The 20048-nt window shown below is 41.8% G+C and overlaps 1 protein-coding gene across 2 annotated transcripts in view; it reads left to right on the top strand.

Moving 5' to 3' along the window:
- The first annotated feature begins 894 nt into the window (after positions 1 to 894).
- Positions 895 to 20048, top strand: part of APG7 (ThiF family protein) — a 34844-nt gene continuing 15690 nt past the window's right edge. For both annotated transcript variants that reach the window (XM_087689311.1, XM_087689310.1), the window contains exons 1-3: positions 895 to 1180; positions 3483 to 3694; positions 3829 to 4020. In XM_087689311.1, coding sequence (XP_087545437.1) covers positions 1030 to 1180; positions 3483 to 3694; positions 3829 to 4020 — 555 coding nt within the window. In that variant the 5' untranslated portion in view covers positions 895 to 1029. The remainder of the gene's footprint in view (positions 1181 to 3482; positions 3695 to 3828; positions 4021 to 20048) is intronic.

The following is a 20048-nucleotide window of genomic DNA, read 5'->3' as shown; positions in this document are numbered from 1 at the left end:
TCATTTTACCCGTAGATGTGGATGGCGTGTCGGCTATGTGAGAGGTAGCCATTAGTGCTTGGCTTGGAACGCTTGAAACAATAAGCGGTCCGTGGGTCTTGGCCGTTGAGTGAAAGCTCCCACATACCAACTGTAATGTACTTGCACTCAATCACTTACTCAATATGGCACAGAAAGGTAACACGATATGTGAGAGCAAGGCATACTCTTGTGTTATTCAATAAAAGAAACAATACAACATAGACACATTCTAGGACCACACCCTCATGATGCCGCACATGTGAGGGTTTACCATTGGGTATAGAGAATCACATGTAGAGTGGAAACCAAGCATGGCTCAAAGTCATCACTATTCTCTATATAGATGTTTCTAGTAGCAATGCCATCGTATAGCTACAAAGTCCTTATACCTCCCCTATGCTCCCTCTCCCCCTGCGTGTGGCTCCTGTCCCCCTCTTTTTAACAATGCATTTTTTATTATTTGATTTGCATGGTCCACACAAGTTGTCACTTGTGTGTATCCACAATACTTTTCTATGGTCGCCCCTCCACCCTAAGTACACAAAACTTAGGCATGGTGGGGCTCTAATCTAATCTTAGGATGCAACTAATCATGCAAGAAAGTTTATTTATCCTTTTGTGTGCTTAAAGTATATCCCTAGACTAAAGACCTTTGAGCAAAGGCTCACTCCACATATATATCCTTTGTTTGGCCACTAGCCTAGAATTCATGTTAAGTGGTGGCCTATTGTCCTTGTATGCTTGTGGAAAGGTCCACATGCCAATTGTATATTTCATCCATATTTTGATTAATATCTATGTATGTATGCATCACCGAAAAAAAAAGAAGAATGGGGCCTTTGAGCAAAGGCCAAAAGATGAAGATCGAGCGTTGTAGCAAAATCTCTTTTTCCTACGTGCTAGTCTAGACTCTAGAGGCCATGGGGTCGACGTTGGTTTATTCCATTCCCGCATACGCGACCCGGAGTTGCTTTATTACGAGGTGCCATCCGTGTGCAGTCCTCTGCGATGGATCGCGCGGGAGAAAGTGGCGGCGCCGGCGCCAGCATCCTCAAATTCCAGCAATGGAGCAGTCGCGTGGACGAAGAATTCTGGCAGCATCTGGCCTCCATCAAGCTTGACACCATCCATCTTGATGACAAGCCACTCCCTATTCAAGGTCCTTCAGTCTTTCTGCTGCCAATTGCCGGCTCCGCTTGTGTTTATCTGCTTTGTCTATCATAATCTGTATCACATTCATGGCTTGGTGCTGATATATAACAGAATCCACCACAGACAGGGTGCTTTAGCATCCCGGTCTTTCTGCTGACAATTGCGGGCTCCACATGCCTTTATCTGCTTTGCCTATCATAGTTTGTATCACATTCATGACTTAGAGCTGATATATAACACAATCCAGCACATTCACAAGGTGCCTTAGTCCTACCACATTGAGAAGGCATCTTAATCCTGGCTAGTTACTACACAAACAATAGGACTAGTGTCGTACAAGTGCAAATAAAGTGAAAGCTCATATGTAATAGGATCCAACATTGGATGAGAAGGTACCTTTGTCCTAGCTTCTACGGAGAATGTAGGACTAGCACATTCTGAAGGTCCTTTAATCCTAGCCACTATACAGAAAATAGGACTAGTTGTGGAGATACACTAGGGTTGCAAAAGAAAACATAGTGTATGACTACGAGTGAAACATTAGTAAAATCAAACACCAATGCAAAAACACAAAAATGCAAAAATGAAGATAACTAAATAATGAATGCATAAATGAATGAAAAGTGCTGAATAATGAACGAATGTGTATAGAATGCCTAAGGATAGAGCTGTCCAACAATCGATGACTCTCGTGGGAGTGGGTTGAGGGAGATATCAATGTGTGTTAGGGAGAGGGCTCCAATGCTAACCAAGTGGCATAGGCTAGTCCGAATCGTAACCTCAAGAAGTGGCTCATCCACCATGCAAATGGACCTAGTGGATGAAGAAGGAAGACTTGACATTTTCTGATTGGTAAAGCGGAAGGGAGAATTAGTCACCTAGGTGTTGGGTTAAAGGCCAGTGGTCAAAGGTTGGGTGGGCAACCCTTGTATAGTACACAGTGTATAAGTGAAGATAATGAAGAATAAGGGTAATAGAGTACCCATTAAAAAAACTGTGTGCATGCTTCCTTTTTCCCTTACCCTCTTGCACCTCATAGCTTTGACTCTGCATCCCACCATTGCTTCCCTCTCAATGAGTATCAAAGCTGCTTTCATAGGAGCTTGTGCTTGGATCAAGAAACACAAGGAGTTGAGCTTTGTCGAGAAGTTGAGAATTTGAGTTTCTTTTTTGACATTCGTGCTTGCAGTCCCAATTGAAAAGAGGTACTAATCTCACTACTGAGCTCTTTGTTTAAGTCAAACATGTGTTTTAGTTTGAGGAGCAATTGAGGCTCAATTTGGGGTTTGCCATAGCCCGATGTGGAAGCATTTGGTAGCCAATAGTGGTTGGATTCAAGGCAATACAACTTAGTTTTTGGATGCTTGGAAAGAGGTTTCGATTTTTTGGATTTGATGTATGTAAGCACGTCGGCTACTTAAGTTTAGGGGTAGCTTAATTCAGAAGCAGAGGGTCAGCTTAGCAAGGGTTTTGCTTGCTAGAAGCTCAAGGCCTGCTTGTACTTGAAGCTTGGGGCTCATTGAAGTAGGCAGTTTGCTCATTATTGTAATGTTATGGCTTGTTTAAAAGCCATGGGGCACGGCCATTCAATTGTGGAGTAATAAAGGATGCTTTCAATCAGTTCATTTGTTGCAAGAACATGTTGTGATTCTAGTTGTGATGTGCCATTTTGTCAACAAGGTGGTGGCCTGGTTGATTAGTTTTAGGCTAGAAAGCCTTAGCCTGCCCTACTAAGGCTCAAATCTTACATCTCAAATACCCGTTTTGATTGAGTGAACCGGTTTGGTTTCAAACCAATTGGAAAAGGGCCGCATTCACACTGCAAAAAATGGGAACTGGTTATTATGAGAACTAGCCACTGGAAATGTTTACTCACTGTTTGAAGAACTGAACTGGTTATTTTACTGAATCGGTTCAGTTGCATTGTGTTCTTATCGTAGGCCTAGTTTTGCTTGGATATTGGTTATTTTTCTGCAATCATGTTGCCAAATACATGTTGTTTATGTTTATCTACTTTGCTGGTCATAATCTGTATTGGATTCACAACTCAAGCTGAGTATTAATTTGATCCAGCATGTCAAGAAGTGCCATAATAATCTCTAGTATGCATAAAGTTCGGACTAGTTTCATACAAATACAGGTTGAAGAGCACTTGCCTATCCTATATGGTTGCATCAGCCTGGTCTTGTGTGAATTCACCCTTGCCTATTCCATGTGGTTGTGTTAGCCTGGTTCTGCTTGATTTTAACATCTGCAGTGTAGTTAACTAAGACTTTGGCAAACTCTGACCCACAAATTTTTTCAATCAGGATATTTTGCACCCTGCTCTTATGCAAACCTATCAAACCACCTGCAGCTACGTGCAGAGTCATTCCCCATGGACTTTGGAGAGGTTGACCATTCTTTCCATGGTGGTAATCGAAATCAATGTCCAGCTCCTGGGACTCTTTATCTCACAAATACTGAGGAGGATTTCCATGCAATTGATAAGTCTTCTCTTCTAAAAGAAGAAGCTAAGAAGGTGAGCATGCTGACTTCTGAGGGGGTGATTCAATTGTAACTTTATTTTTTCTGATTCATTGTTGCCTTTATGATTGTTTCGTCACATCAAATCAGCACACTGACAAAAATTATGTTTTGATCTTACTGCCTCAGTTGTGGAGTGATATATGCTTGGGCAAGGCAATAGAAGATTGTCGCTTGCTGAATAGATTTTTCCTTATCTCTTATGCGGATCTCAAGAAATGGAGGTTTCATTATTGCTTTGCTTTTCCTGCTCTAGTGCTTAATCCACCAGCTATATGCTCGGGGATTCAACCAGCTTCTGAAGTTTTCACTGCAGAAGAGGTGTGATATTTTGTAATTCAAAATGATGTTTTTTTAATTCTGTGATGTGATCATCAGGCCATGTATTGTAATTTAGCTAACATGAATAGTTGGGAAAAGGAAGTCTGGAAAAGTTTTATTGTTAGGAGGGTATGATGGGTGGGATACTAAAATTGTTAGGAGGGTATGATGAGTGGGATACTGAAATTGTCACAGCTTATTTCCTGGATGATGTACCTTCTTTTAGCTGTTTAAATATTGAAATCAATCATCATTTACATTTAATAGAGTAATCATCCTCAAGTTTACACCCTCAAAATGCATATTCCTGTCATTGCTTCTAATTGACTTGGAATTGCCAGTTCAAGACGAGCTGCAATGTTAATGTTAACCTAAAGGTAAGAGAGAACACAAACATCTAAAAAGCACCTCATCCACACCATGAAAGCCCACAATTGCTTAATTGGAACATGCCAGAATGCATACAGAAGTAGGGCATCAAACCTGTCTAGGTTATCACTGTGGAAAAGTCAATTTTTGCTAGCAATCTCCTCAATCACCTTTCTAGGAGCAATGTCAGGTTGCTTCTTGTTGCTCCATGTAATAGGTCTTGAACCCAAAGTAATGTAAGACCTTGTGCCAAAATGTTAACTGTATGCTAAAATGTTGGAGTGTCAATGTGACTGTCAATCTAAATTTCAACATGACCTTTGCCCATACACGGCCTTGTGAAATTTGGTGCTTGCATGTACCATATTGTGGAAGTGTGGTCTACCAGTGCAAGAGGAGATGTTTTTCACTGAAACAGCTAAGGATGGTAACTAGCTTGAATAAATGTGTGGATATAAATAAGGATATTAGTGTGTCAGGACTTGACAAGCCTTGGGTTTTTTGCAACTTGCATTTGTAGTGTGGAGATCCTGAGGGGCAGGCTCGAAGTGTGCAACCAACTCAACCAAGTGCTGTCTAATCTTCTTCTTCTTCCACACATTATAATGATCGTCTTTAGCTTTGATTCTGCATAAAAACAGGAAATCTGGGTTGTGCCTTGCTACCTTAGTGGAAATGTATAGATGTCTGAAAGGCTGAAAATGCAGCAAAAATCAGTCTGCTGGACTTAAAGCACAGCTGTAGCATCCCTCTGCTGCCCAAGATACAGCCTCCTCCTGTTTGTCCTGATGATATGCAGCCTCTGCTACTGCAGTTGACCAGCCTCTTTTGCTGGAAAAATTTTAGCCTTTGCTGCAGTGCCAGTTACAAAATGCAGCCTCTTGTCTTCTTGCCTGATAAAAACATGGACTTGTCTGCTGATGGAAGTGCAGCCTCTTCTATTGGCTTACTTGATGAAAACAGCCGTTTACTGCCTCATGTGAAAAAATTGTGAAAAATTTCGGCCTCATGTTGCTGATGGGATGCTGATTTGAAAATGCTGCTACCTCACGTTGTCGTGCTATTACATGGACACAGTGTGAAAAACTTTGGAGTGCATCATCATCCGACTTTCTTATTGATCTAGAGAGTCAATGTGATTAGAGTCATTAGTGCTAGTGTTCCTGGCATGGATGTTCCAAAAATACTAGATTTTTGGACAATTTTAGCCTAATTTTAATATCATTTATTGTAAATATCCAAAAAGCTAGAAAAAAACATCTAGCTTAGAGTGGCATGCAAAAGGCAAGTTGTTCTTTCAGCCAGTTATGGGATTTTTCATAAAAAAGAAAGATGGGCGAAATCGCGCGCGTCGCGATCGCAGTTGACAAGCTGAAAATTGCACTTTGAACTGGAAGAAGAACAAGAAGTGATTTGGGAGATCTCTGATCAGGTGTCCTGCGGTTTTATCCCTCTTTGAGAGCCAGCAGAACCATCAAATTTGGGCTCCGAGCAGCAGAGAGCAGGTTTTTATTTTGATCCACGTTTTTGGTCTACGAGGGAGCTCCAGGAGATCTATGCTTGGGGAGTACTTCTGAGTAGTGCCAGACAAGGGATTCTAGGTTCTATCAATACATATTGATTCGATTCATTGTGCTTTATCTTTGTTGTGTTTACCTCTTGTCTATTCTTTTTCTTCTTTTTCATCTCCTATCTCTATTTTCTTCCATCTCTGATTCTTGGTGGATACGACCTTTTGACAAAAACCCCTCCGACATTGGTAAACCCAACGTGAAAGGTCGTTAGAAGAAGGAAAGACAAGATGGAAGAACCTTCGAGCACAATTTCCAGTGATATTTTGCAACAGGTGGTGCAAAATATGAATATGCTTATGCAGGAAGAACAACAGGTGATGCAGGCTTCTGCTCAAACAAAAAGTGTTGTGATGAATGCTTTGCAAGCAGTTGAGCGTGAGATGAAGTTATTTAATGGCAGGAATGTATTTGCATATGTACATACCTATGCTCAAAAGATGGAATTCTTTGGGGTGGCTCAACTTGCATGGAGCCCATATTTTGTACGTGTTACTGTACATGAATTAAAAGCGTGAATTACTGAATTATACATACAGGATGTTGACTAGGTAGCTTTCAAGAAGACACTCAGGGAAGAATTTTACATTGAAGATACCGGTTTGATTACGCACAAGACTTTTCAGGAGTGGGTTTTACAATCCAATAAGGGTCTTGTGGCTATAGAATTGTTGAGAGAATTTGAAAGTCGATTTGAGCAGTTGGATCTTACAGAACAACAAGCTCTTGCAAGTCAAAAAATTGAATTGTTTCTACAAGTAGCAGATTTTGAGCTTCAAGAGAAGCTTGATGATTTGCTAGAGGATCAGACTACAGAGATAGGTCTTAAAACAGAGTGGAGACATGTCAAGGAAGCTGTTACTGTACTCGTGAAAAGCATAGAAGAAGAGAAATATTGCATGTCTCTAGCTTGTCCACTGCTACGGGCAAAACGGTTGATGTATTTGGTAAGCTACCCACTTCTGTGGCTAAACCTATGGCTGTACCTGTTGTTTCCGATGTTAGGGAAGATGTATTAGATGAATTGGTCAAAAGCATGCAGGATCTTCAATTGAAGGTTGCAAAATTGGATGAAAAAGGACAAGAGGATAGGGAACGGGCAGCAGCTCCTAAGCCATGAAAAAGATGTATGTGGTGTGATAGTTTGCAGCATGAGAAAGGATTGTGTTGCCTATTAGGAGGCTTTGGCACGACAGCTCATCTTTGGAAAGATAGCAAGATCTATGCACAAGAAACATGATTGCCTCTTGCTTTAAATTTTGGAAAGGGAGGTATGCAGAAGTTGTTGGAAGACTTGGTTATTCGAAATGCTTATGCGACTATATATGTTTCTACTTTTGGTCTACAGTTGGATAGAATGGATGGTCAAGTGATGGTTGGTTCAAAGGCTGAAATATGGACACATGCTTTACATGCAGGTGAAAAGAGAAAAGCTACTGATAGTGAAATGTTTCATGCAGGGCAAGACATTCGTGACATAACTGGTTGGGAATTACTAGTAGATGCATATTCAGTATATGCATATTTAGCAAAGGTACAAAATACGGATGTACTTGTGGAAGAGAAACGAAAGAGAGATGAAGATAATGCAGGGATATCTAAAAGAGTGACAAGAAGAAGCGTGGATTAGTCTAAAGTTACAAATCAACTACCTCCTGAGCATGTTATGGAAGAGGTCTGTTAGGAGCAAAAACAGGATAGTAAACAAGAGGGCAAAAAGAAGGGCAAGCAGCCAGGATATAAGTTACAATTTGACATTGAGACAGCCACCGATCTTAAGAAGGTTTTTGAAGAACGGATCTTAAACAGTCGGGTGGAATTCACCTTGGGAGAGGTGCTTAGCATCACCAAGCGGGAATTTCATGATGAGATCATTGACATAATTAAGAGGTAGCGTCAGTTTCTTGGTGATACCACTAGTACATTGCTGCAATTTGAAGAGGAAACTGGTTTGTTGGGTATTCGGGCTGAATATGAGCATGAAGTAAGTACTGGATTATCTATGCAGGATGCTACTAATCAGTGGACAGTATGTGGAAAAGAGAAGAAAGTGGCTGAAAATGCATTGTCTTGTAGCAATATGCATGGTGGAGTAAGGCAGATACACCAATATGGGGAAGAGACTTTAGGATTTATTCCTCGAAGTCATTACACAAGAAATCATTGGGCCAGGGCTACCATTGAAACGGTAGTGAAAATAGGGGAGCATGAATCTCCTTGTATTGCTTTGCTTGACCATGGATCTGAGATTAATATCATTGAGCGTGGATTGTATGAGAATGGTGTATGGCCTATGGATACTGATCATGGTTGGCGTATGAGGGCATGGCCTATGGACATTGATCATGGTTGGCGTATGAGGGCTGCAAATAATTCTTCGAGAGAGCTTTATGCTGTATGTCCTAATGTGAAAGTGATGATTGTTGATGTACAAGAAGAGCAATACTTCTTTGTGCATGATAATTCCTCATATACAGTGATTTTGGGACAGCCCTATATTGCAAAAGTGCGTATAGAAACAAAGGTGCTTGATGATGGTTCTGTTTATGTAAAAGTCAGAAGCAAGGATGGGAGGAAAGCAATCCAATTTCTTACTGTTTGTGTTAATCATCCTAGGAATAGGGATACGCTTCGAGAGTCTCCTTTGGCTAAAATGCAAGGGAATTCAAAGACCTGGATTTTCATTAAGCACTGTTGTAATGCGGGGCTACAATAGTACTGTTCAGAGGATGTACTCGTCTCTTGATGGAATGAAGCATGTATTTACTATTGGTTATTCTCAGTTTACAGCAAACAGTTCATGTTGGTTTAAGCCTATAGAAGCTACGTACAAGGCTGAACGTATATCTACGAAACGGGATACTAAGGAACTGAGAGCATTGGGGCTGTTAGCTGAAAATGAAGGCATTTCAGGCATCTTTTATGGGCTGAATATTAATGACATAATGGCTGAAATTTCAGCAACTATACATGTAGAAAATGAGGCTGAAAGCAGTGTTGTCAGTATGTTCTTTGGATATGTATGGAAGGATTACAATGGGCTGAAGCACTTGTGGAGACAAAGTATAAGACAGTTGACAAAAAGGTGAAACCAATTGCTTTGCCACTTCCACCAGAAAGTAAGGGTTTGTATGAAAAAGTGTCAAGGCAACCAAGCTTATGGGATCCTAAAGATATAGGTCATCAGTTTACATCTGAAACATTACAAGAATTGAAAGTTGATGCAAAAGGGTTTCTTTTGCCTGCTGAAAGAGACTGTTTATGCAAATGTTAGCTAGACATGGAAAAGCATTTGCATTTCAGTCAACTGAAATAGGTTGTGTGGATCCAAATGTTGTCTCTCCTATGGTAATGTTTACTGTGCCACATGTATCATGGAACTTGAGGCCTATTCTAGTGCCTAAAGCTTACTTGCCAAAGTTGATGGATTTGCTAAATGAAAAGATTCGCATAAAGATCTTGGGGCCCTCTTCAGCCCCATACTCAAATCATTGGTTTACTGTGCCCAAAAAGAATGGGGCTTTGAGATTTATTCAAGACATGCAACCGGTCAATAAAGTGACCATAAGAAATGTGGGTGCAGGTCCTGTGGTTGATGAATTTGCAAAGGCTTTTGCAGGCAGAGCGATTTATTCTTTGGGTGATCTTTACTCGGGGTGTGATCAATTTCAGCTTGCAATTGAGAGCCAGGATATCACAACCATGAAGACTCCTTTGGGGTTAGTATGAATGTATACTCTCTCGCAAGGTGCAACAAACTAAGTGATACACATGACAAATGCTATGAATAGGGTACTCGGGGATTTTATACCACAATTGACTATGCCTTTCTTGGATGATGTTCCAATCAAAGGGTGTGTAGTGGATGAAAAGAATGAAGAGATGGATGCTCATGGGTGCAGACAGTTTGTTGCAGACCATATTGTGGATTGTGAGAGGATTTTGACGTGCCAAGAAGAGGTGCATTTAACTCTTTCTGGACAAAAGTCTGTCTTTGGGGTTGAAGAGGTTTCGATTATTGGGCATATGTGTGGGTCCTATGGGCGAAGACCATCACCAGCAAAAATAGATGGGATTGATAGAATGCAAGATGTATGCATGAATGTATCAGAGGTGCGTAGATTTTTGGGTGCATGTGTGTTCTATTTGATATGGATTCCTCACTTTGCACATGTAGCTGATTCTCTATATCAGCTTCTGAGAAAAGGTCAGAGATTTCATTGGGAAAGGAATCATAAAAAAGCAATGAAGAAATTGAAGCAACTCTTAAAATCTGCTCCTACATTGAGAAAGACTGACTATTCACATGGAAAGCCTAGCATTATTACTGTTGATACAAGCCCAATCGGAATTGGATGGGCAATTGGGCAAGATGATGAGGAAAGGGCAAAGATATGCAATACGCTTTGGTGCTAAAGTATTGACTGAACGACAGAGAAGGTATCCACAGGTAAAAAGAGAATTATGGGGAATTGTGACAGCCCTTAAATGTGATAAAGAGTATTTTATGGGTACTCGTGTAGTCATTGAGACCGATTATTTGCTAGTATTGGCTATGATTACTAGTCGTGCTACCCTGGATATTGCTATGCTCTGGTGGATTGCATATATCAAATCTTTGAACCTTGAATTTCAAGCATATTGCAGGAAGAGATAACCTAGTGGTAGACATGTTATCTCGGACACGCTATGAGAATGAAGATGGGATGATGGATGAGGAGGAAGAAGATGACTTGCTTGTGGCTGAAAATGATGTTGTAAGAGTGAATTTAGCAATGCAAGGTGTTGCTTCAGCATTAATAGAAGCTTGGACAACAAAGAGAAGACACTTTAGATGTTTTGCATCTTGTGTAGAAGTGTTTTTGGAAGACAAATATACAGGAGAGTGATTGAGAATTGGTCAATACCTCAATACATTAACAAAGAGAGATGAATGGTCAGATGAGCAGTTTAAGAAGATCAAGAGGAAAGCCTATGGATTTTTCTTAAAAGATGGATACTTATAAAAACATGCTAAAAAGAAATAGGGTATGTCATTGCGAGTTTTGGGTGATAGAGCTTCATAAGTAAATGTTATGCAAGAATTTCATGAAAGCTTGTGGGCTGGCCATAGAGGTGTTTGGGATATTTTTGCAAAGATCAAAGAAAGATATTGATGGCAGGATATGTATAAGGATGTTGCTAACTTTGTGGAAACATGTACGACATGTCAAATGCATTCATCTGTGAGACATCGGTATGGATTGCAACCCACATATCCATTGTCTCTTCATTTTAAGTGGGTGGTGGATTTAGTCACGATGCCTACAGGTCTTTGGCAAATGAGGTATCTTGTACTTGCCCGTGAAGACTTGACTAATCAAGTGGAAGGGAGAGCTCTACGTACTAAGACAACAAATGCAATGTGTACTTTTCTCTTAGAAGAGATCTTTTGTTGGTGTGGTTGTGTGGGCAAAATTACAGCAGATAGGGGTGAGCTGGATGCAGATGAAGCTCATGATTTCTTTGCACGGTTGGGGATAAAGCTTGCTTTAACTTCAGTCTATAACCGTGAATGAAATGGCAAAAGTGAAAGAGATCATAGCCTATAACCGTGAGGGAAATGGCAAAAGTGAAAGAGATCATCCACCTCTTGTGAAGGCATTGGTAAATGTGTCACGAGGACGTGAAAATTTGATGCTTTGCTTATGTTTAATTGACATTTGATTAAAGGATTAATCAAATGTGCAATTAAAAGATGCACATGTGTTGCACATGGGAGGTGCAAGCTACTTTCTCACAGTTGAAGACCGAAGGACCCTGTGAAAAAGATGGGTGTCAAAGGCAAAAGTTGTAACAAGTTACACTTGTCAGATTCTAGGTGAATTTTGGTGTCAATTTGCCCCTAGGACCTTTAATTGGCCATTAAGTGTCAGTGGTGACACTAGGGACTAGGCATTAATTAATGGATTAATGCTTGTCCAAGGGTCAATTAATGCATGGGACCACTTTGGGTTGCAAATGGCCTAGCCAATTAATTTTTGGATGGGCAAGGTCAATTTTCTGGGCATGGATTAAGGGCTGAATTAATTTTCAGAATTAATTAATTCTGAAAATTAATTAAATGACTAGAAATCGCTGAAAATGGATTAAGAAAGCTGCCACTTGGTAAAACTTTCCCATGCAAGTGGAGGTAAGGCTAAATAGGGCTGAAGGGAGAGGAAAATCTCGTTTTTTCATTTTGGAGCTGTTGGAAAGAAGTGTTGGACTGTTGCTGCCAGCTTTTGGGGCCAATTCCCAGCCATTGGAGACCATTTTGGTGATGGAGATTGCATATTCTTGACCTTGGGAAGCTGACAATTGCTGCTGATACACTTTATCTTGAAGATCATAGTCTCTGATGCTCCTATTGTTGTTGGTGCATCCGTTTGGGGCTGGTATAGCAGGGCAACAACTGATTTTGATCAGTTCTTTACGACAAATCTCAAAATTTTCTCTCTCTACAGCATTCTCTCATCTCCTTCAGCCTATGCTCAGCAATTCTCAGCCATTCAGAGGAGATATCAGCCATTTTTGGTGGGCTGATCTGTAATTTCTGCAGTAAACCCTAATTCACAGCAGAAATTAGGGTTTAGCAGCCACCTTGGGATCGGTGCCAGAGATTGAAGGCTCAAGGGACTGAAATCAGCAGCTGATAATTGAAGATTATCAAGGGATTTCAGGAGCCAGCCCATCCCAAATTGATTTGGGGTAGGATTTGGCCAGCGAAGGGTCAAATTGGAGAAGAAGTCTTGGGTGAAACAAGGGGCAAATAACCCAAAAGGCTTGCTGGACATTTATGACAGCAAGAGCAATTGGTTAGTAGGAGGAGATTGAAGAATCTCAAGTTGTACTCCTTCCAATTGAATGAAAGCTAAAGAAATACTGCAAGGGGCGCCAATTTTGGGGCCAACAGGGTGTCTATTGTCCAAGAATGTTATGGTAAAGTGTGTATTTCATTTTATGTGTATTTATTTATTGCTGTAATTAACTCTTAAATCAGGTTATCACCACCCATTCCAAGAAGGAAGGCTGATTACAAAAAGTATGTGGAGAGAAGGTAAAAGAGTGGCCACGATTGCTCCCTTATGCCTTGTGGGCTGACAGAACAACTCATAGTGCTGTTACAAGATATATGCCTGCAGAATTGATGTATAGTCAAAAACCTATCATGCTGATAGAAGAGATGACAGTTACATGGAGTGTGCTATCTTGGGAAGAGGAGTTGAATCGAGAGGAGTTGTTGGTCTTATGCATTAGACAGTTGGAAAGAAAGTCAGAAGACATAGAGGCAGCAATTGCAAAGTTAAGGGCAGCAAGGACACAGAACAAGAAACAGTTGGACAAAAGACATAGATTGAGACCAAGAATTATACAAGATGGGGATTGGGTATTGGTTTATGGTAGCAGTTTAGACAATCAACATAGTGCCATGCGTAAAGTTTCCAAAAGATGTTTTGGACCCTATGTGGTAATACATGTGTTTGATAATGCTACTTATGCATTAAATGAGCTGGATGGGACAGCCATAAAACTTCCGGTAGTGGGGAAAATAATCAAATTATTTAAGAGGTGGGAATCTAATGCCTATGAGTTGCCAGAATTGACAAAGGGTGCACGTCGGCTGCCCAATGGCCTACCAAGCCCTACAACCCTACAAAGGTGGATGGAATCAGCCATGAACTTTTTTTTTGTTTTGGATTTGATATATGTAGCATTTAGTGGGGGTTTAAATTAGTTTTTGTCCTATTGAGTATCCGTGTCCCAAACGGGAGAATGATAAAGGATGGTCAGGACCCAAGACCTTCACAAAACAAGCATACTATTCCTACCATTACTGGGTGTCGGTGAAGAAGAATAAGGTTAAGGTGTGGATATAGCAAATAAGTGAAGCAAGCAAGACACGCAAGGCAAGTAAGCAAACTAAGGAAAAACTGCCTTGGAGATTGCCATGGGAAATGCCATGAATATGGTGGATCCAGAGTCGACCACTCTAAAAGACCGAAAAGGTATAAATGCGCACAGATGCATGTGCACATGAATAGAATCCCGATGCATGGGATAGTGCCCTCGCAGGGGAATTGTTCACTTGCCCAAGCACCCTTTTACAATCATATCATCTTGACAGTGCGGATGAAGTTACAAATGTCCATAATACAATACAAAAGAATAAATGAATGAATGTCGAAAAATTGTAAGCAACATCACTGTCACTATCAAGAGTAGAAGCTGCCCCCTCTTAAACTGGAAGGAAAAGCAAGAGAGAAGCACCCTCTTCCCGTCAAGCTGAAGAAGTAGGGGAGGGTGTACCAAACTGATCTTGGGTAATAGGTACTGAAGAACCGGTTGGTTGACCGCTTTGGTTAAAATATCTGCAAAATTGTCGGATGTAGGCACAAACTCGAGGTAGATAGTGCCTAACTCAACCTGCTCTCTGGAAAAATGGAAGTGGACTTCCACGTGCTGCATCCGTGGTGTAATGATCGGATTGCCCGCAAGGGCAATGGCACTCTGGTTGTTGCAGTAGACAACGATGGGAGAGTCACATGGGAAATGAAGTGCCGCCAATAAACTCCTCAGGTAGATGGCCTCGGTGGTGCCATTGAAGAGAGCCCGGTACTCAGCCTCGGCCGTGGAAGCCGCCACTGTCTCCTGCTTATGGCTTGACTAAGACATGGGAGCCGTGCCCAAGGTAAAGTGGTAGCCGCCATGGGATCGCCGGGTGTTGAGATCTCCTGTCCAATCAAAATCAGTGTAGCCCTACAAACATAAACCAGAACCATATATCAGGCCATAAGAATAAGTACACTGTAAAAAATGCAACACACGAAGACATGCAATCCAATGTGACATCCTAGGTGCTGTGAAATACTGACCGAGTAAGCTAAATTTGGCCTAGTATGAATTAACCAAAGAAGTTTTTCTACAACAGAACGATAGGTATGTGCATTGAAGGGCTGTCCTAGGGCATCCTTCGACAAGTGGACAATAGGATGATCAAGAGGCATGACCACTGGCTGTGTTTGATCCGAAGTGTGCTGTTTCACTAGCTGAAGTGCGTACTTTTGCTGTGACACAAAAATGCATCCCCCAAAACGAACTACCTCCATCCCCAAAAAATAAGACAACAAACTAGTAGGCACGATTTGCGATGATGTGGAAGAAGAAATAGGATCGGCATCCTGTGCAAAAGAGTACACGATATCCCTCTTGTCAAAAGCAACGTCCCTCCTAACGATCACCTTGTTTGTCGGAGGATCGAACAAACGATAGGCTTTCGCTTTAGAGAAATATCCAGTAAAAATAAGGAGATCAGCTCGGGGAGTGAGCTTTCCTATCTTATCATTAGGCGTGTGTGTGTAGGTACGACACTCGAAGACTGTGAAGTGAGAAATGACAGGCCGAGAGCCAAAAAATACCTCATATGGGGTCTTCTTAGGAAGAGCCGCAGTCGGGCACCGGTTGAGGATATACATCGAAGTGTTAACAATCTCGACCCAAAAAGTGCTCAGGAAGCTTTGTTGCGAACAGCGTAGAGTGTGCCATTTCCATGACTGTCCGGTTCCTACGCTCTATGACTCCATTCTGAGAGGGGGAGTTAGTAGAGGTGAGCTGGCGTGAGATGCCATACTTTAGTAGAAACTCGGAAAACTCTTGGGAGATAAACTCACCACCGCTATCACTTCTCATGCAACCAACACGACGTTCAGTGTGGTTATGAATCAGCACCTAAGCAAAAAAATAGGTAAAAGCATCAGACTTATGCTTGAGGAAGTACGCCCACATGTATCTAGAATGATCATCCACTATAAAAAAGAAGTATAGTGCGCCATTTAAGCCGGCAGTGGATGTCGGCCCACAAAGATCAACATGAATCAATCTAAGAGGCTCCTCAACACGATGTGTGGACTGTTGAGGGAATGGGGTATGGTGCTACTTTCCGAGTTGACAAGTTGAGATTGTGAGCTAGTTTTAGATGGGGAAGGCCCTCAACTAGCTGACGGCGGGATAACTCATAAAGAGAGCCATAACCAATATGCCCTAAGCGAATGTGCCAAAGACGCTCATTGTTCGTAGGCTCCCAAGATGTGGCTAATGTCTGGAAGCTATGGAACACGGAGCCCTCGGCTGTCGGCTCAGTCAGAAAGTGAGTCATGTGGTAAAGGCTATAAGACTGTGCCTCACCGCGAGCAATCACTAAACCAATTTGAGAGTCAAGGATCTTGACTGTGGTTGTTGTAAAGAAAACTGCTTGCCCCAACTAGCAAAGCTGCTGAACAGATAACAAGTTCACCCCAAGGTAGGGGACATGGTATACATTGTCCAATGAAGCTAGATCCGGACCCTTGTCAGTGGCAAAACTGACACTACCTTGAGCCTGAATCTTGACCGAGAGGAGTTGTTTCCTATACGGACCCGCTCGGCTTCAAGGGCTTGGGTATGGAAAATGTCCTCTATAGGAGTCATATGATGTGTAGCTCCATTGTCCACAATCCAAACAGGAGCTGAAGTGCTCCGCTGTGACGAATGGGCCTCTGCAGTAACATCATCAAGAGGCAACTCACAGATGTGGACGAGATTTGCATCTGTTGTCTCTATGGAGATGATGTGGGCCTCTGTAAACCAGTCAGGCAAGCCCTTTGGAGTTGAGAACGTTGTCGACTGAGATGGCTGAGTGGTGGCAGTGTGAGTCTAACCTTTAAACTGCCCCTTGCCATCACCCTGCCTCCTTGGCTGGGGGTTGCCTGACTGAGGGACGGGGTTCTGAGATTTAGATTTGGGTGCTGTGCCTCTGGCCTTTGAGCGACACTCGTCGTCAAAATGACCAACCTTTTGACAATGTTGACAATACCTATTATTTTTAGGTACATTCTGCCACCCTTGTTTGAGTTGTGTTTGGGAGTTTCCTTGTGATTCCCCGGATTGATTTTGTTTTTGATTTTGAGTGGAGGTTTAATTTTGTTTGCCCTTCCCTTGTTGCCCTTCTGAGAATGAGCAACAATAGCCCCCCTGAGGAAGAATTCATATGAAATTGATTGAACAACGGTGCGTAATGCAATAACTGACACTCAAATTCATAGAAAGTGGACATGGCAGGCTTTGAAACTATACCTTCCACAAAATTGAAGTATTTCCTAGGGAGCTTATTTAGAAACAATGTGACTTGATCGTTAGAGGACTTGGGAGTCCCTGTAGTGAGAATTCAGTAGGAAGTCGCTGATACTTAGCCAAATTGACTTTCAAGTCATCCCGGTCAGTGATTTTAAAGAGTTGGAGCTCATGGTCAAGATTCCTAGGGAGTTTATTTAGAAACAATGTGACTTGATCGTTAGAGGACTTGGGAGTCCCTATAGTGGAGAATTCAGTAGGAAGTTGCTGATACTTAGCCAACTTGACTTTCAAGTCATCCCGGTCAGTGATTTTAAAGAGTTGGAGCTCATGGTCAAGATTTATACGATGGGTCCTATCTCGAGCCACATAGCAGTCAGTCAAGTGTGCCCATCATTGTGATGCTAAGTCAAAATGTTGAAGCTGAGAATGAAACTCAGGCAATAAGCCCTACATCAACTCGACAATAGCGGAGGTATTCATAGCCTTTCATGAGCGGACAACCTCGTATGGAATAAGTGCGGGATCGGGTTGGGGTTTTAACCCCTGCACAAGATTCCATAGGTTGTGGGAGTCAAGGACATGTCTCATCAAGTTCGACTAAGTAGTAAAGCTTGACCTGTTAAAACGAGTCCTATCATCAAAAGCATGCTTCTTGGCAGAAGATGAGGTGGAACCATGAGGTGTCGGGAAAGTGGGATAAGATGGAGGTGGAGGGTAAGATGGTGGTGGTGGGTGTGTCTGTTAGGAAGAATGAGGGGGAAAAGGTGGGTAGGTAGAAATAGGTTGGGAGTATCCAATGAATGCCAATTGATGCGGAGGCACTGGAACACGAATGTTTCCATAAGGTGCCGATGGAGGTGGAGGCACTGGGACACAAAAGCCCTGTCCAAAGCTTGGCTGGGGCACATCAACATGACCAGGAGGTCCACTAGGTAATGCTATAGAGGCAAGCTGTGGTACCAACTGATCCACACTCGGGAGAGACTAGGGGGGATACCCAGGCTTCAATGATCTTGAGTGTGTGAGAAGTAGGTGGAACACCACCCGATGGAGGAAAGGATGAGGTCCTAAAGGTGGTGCCAATGTTTCCATAAACCCCCGGTGCGGTGTGATGTGCAACATGAGGTGTTTGATAGGGGAATGTAAATGGTGCGAAGGGAAGTGGGGAAGCAGTGGAAGAATGTGGTGGGATGGGTGGGTTTTGAATTTATGGTGTAAAAGGTGCAGATGCATTTTGTTCATTTTTACCATTTAATGATTGAAAATGAAATGATGATGCACTATGCAATGTAAAAATGGGAACATGAAATTCATTCTGATTTTGAGAAGTAAACTGAAAAGAAGAAAGGGTAGAAGAAGAGGTACCTAGCTTTTTCTTATAATCCCCATGACGTGTATTAACATACAAGAATTGGTCCTCAAGAGAACCTTTTCCATAGTCAACTTATTGTACTCCATCTTCCTCATGATTTCTATATTGCAAAGCAGAAGAGGTAAAAGACGAAGGAACTTATGGGACACAAAATCTCTCTAGCATTGCGTTTTTTTTAAATATAAGAGGTTTCTTTATTAATTAAGCAAGTTTTGGGGCTGTTTAAGTAAAGCTAATGCATTTTTAGCTCAATAGGACATAGTGTAGTCTTCTACACCGGACTCCAGTAGATTCTTTTGCTCCCAGGATCCCTCTTTGAGACCCGTTATCTCACTGGTACCAGCAAACTATGCGGGATTCGGGGATCCTTCCACTAGATTGCTCTCCAGAGGGCCCTATAAGATTTTCTCGGCTTGCCCCTTGGGCTTCATATGCTTCATTCTTTATGGCTGATTATATTGCACATTTTGAGATGACTCTCTGTGGCATGAGGCCATGGAGAAGGAATAGGATAGTATTGACTGGAATGAGACATGGATCTTGGTGAATCGTCCTTGTCACAAGAAGGTCATCAAGATGAAGTGGATTTTAAAGACCAAGCTAAAAGTTGATGGGACTCTAGGTAAGTATAGCAGATGGATGTCAAGAGCATCTTTCTGAATGGTTATTTGGAGAAGAAGGTCTATGTGGAGTAGTCACCTGAGTTTCCTTTTGCAGACTGTTTGGATAAGGTGTTCCGTTTGATGAAAGCTCTTTATGGGCTCAAGCAAGCTCCGAGCTCTTGGTTCCAAAGGATGAGCAAGTTCTTATAGACTCATGGATACCATTCTATCCCCTATGATCCAAATCTCTATGTGCACCCTACATGCGCAGGGGTTAACTATATCCTACTGTATGTCGATGACTTACTTATCACCGGCTTAGATTTTATTGCCATTGCAGAAATCAAGGCCAAGCTTTCTGTTTCCTTTGAGATGATTGACCTCAATCTATTATCTTATTTCTTGGGGATGGAGGTAGTTTGTTTTGGGGAAAGTATTTGTGTTTCATAGTAGAAGTATGCCCTTTAGCTGGTGGAACAATATTGCACGGATCAGACACGGCTTGTGGCTACTCCTCTTGATCCCACTGTCCATCTGTCGAAGGATACCCTAGGTTAGGCTCTTGATGCACACACCTATTGATTTGTTATGGGGAAGCTTCTTTGGTTGATTTATACTAGGCTAGATTTAGCATACTCAGTCAGTGTACTCAGTATTTTTTAGCACCTAGGATATCACATTGGATTGCTTGCCTTCATGTGTTAAGATATTTGCGGTGTATTTTTCATTATGAACCAACTTATGAATATAGATTATGCTTGCAGGGTTACACTAATTCTCATTAGGTAGGAGATCCACAAGCTGATGCATAAGGGACTCCCTTCATAGCATTTACTTCCAAGTCATCTTTTGGGTTGTCGGCTTTACTAAGCTTAAGATAAGGAGGTAAGGGTACCCCAAAAGGCTTAGCTTCAGGCGTGTTAAATTTGTCCAGTACCTGTTCAATGTACTTTTCTTGAGATAAAAACAACAATTTTTGCATTC

Source organism: Lygodium microphyllum, chromosome 12 (genome assembly GCF_053477565.2).
Source record: "Lygodium microphyllum isolate KBCC chromosome 12, Lygodium_microphyllum_v1.1.10, whole genome shotgun sequence".
NCBI classification, from domain to species: domain Eukaryota; kingdom Viridiplantae; phylum Streptophyta; class Polypodiopsida; order Schizaeales; family Lygodiaceae; genus Lygodium; species Lygodium microphyllum.
Note: the sequence above shows the minus strand (reverse complement) of the source record. Positions and strands in the feature narration are given on the sequence as shown.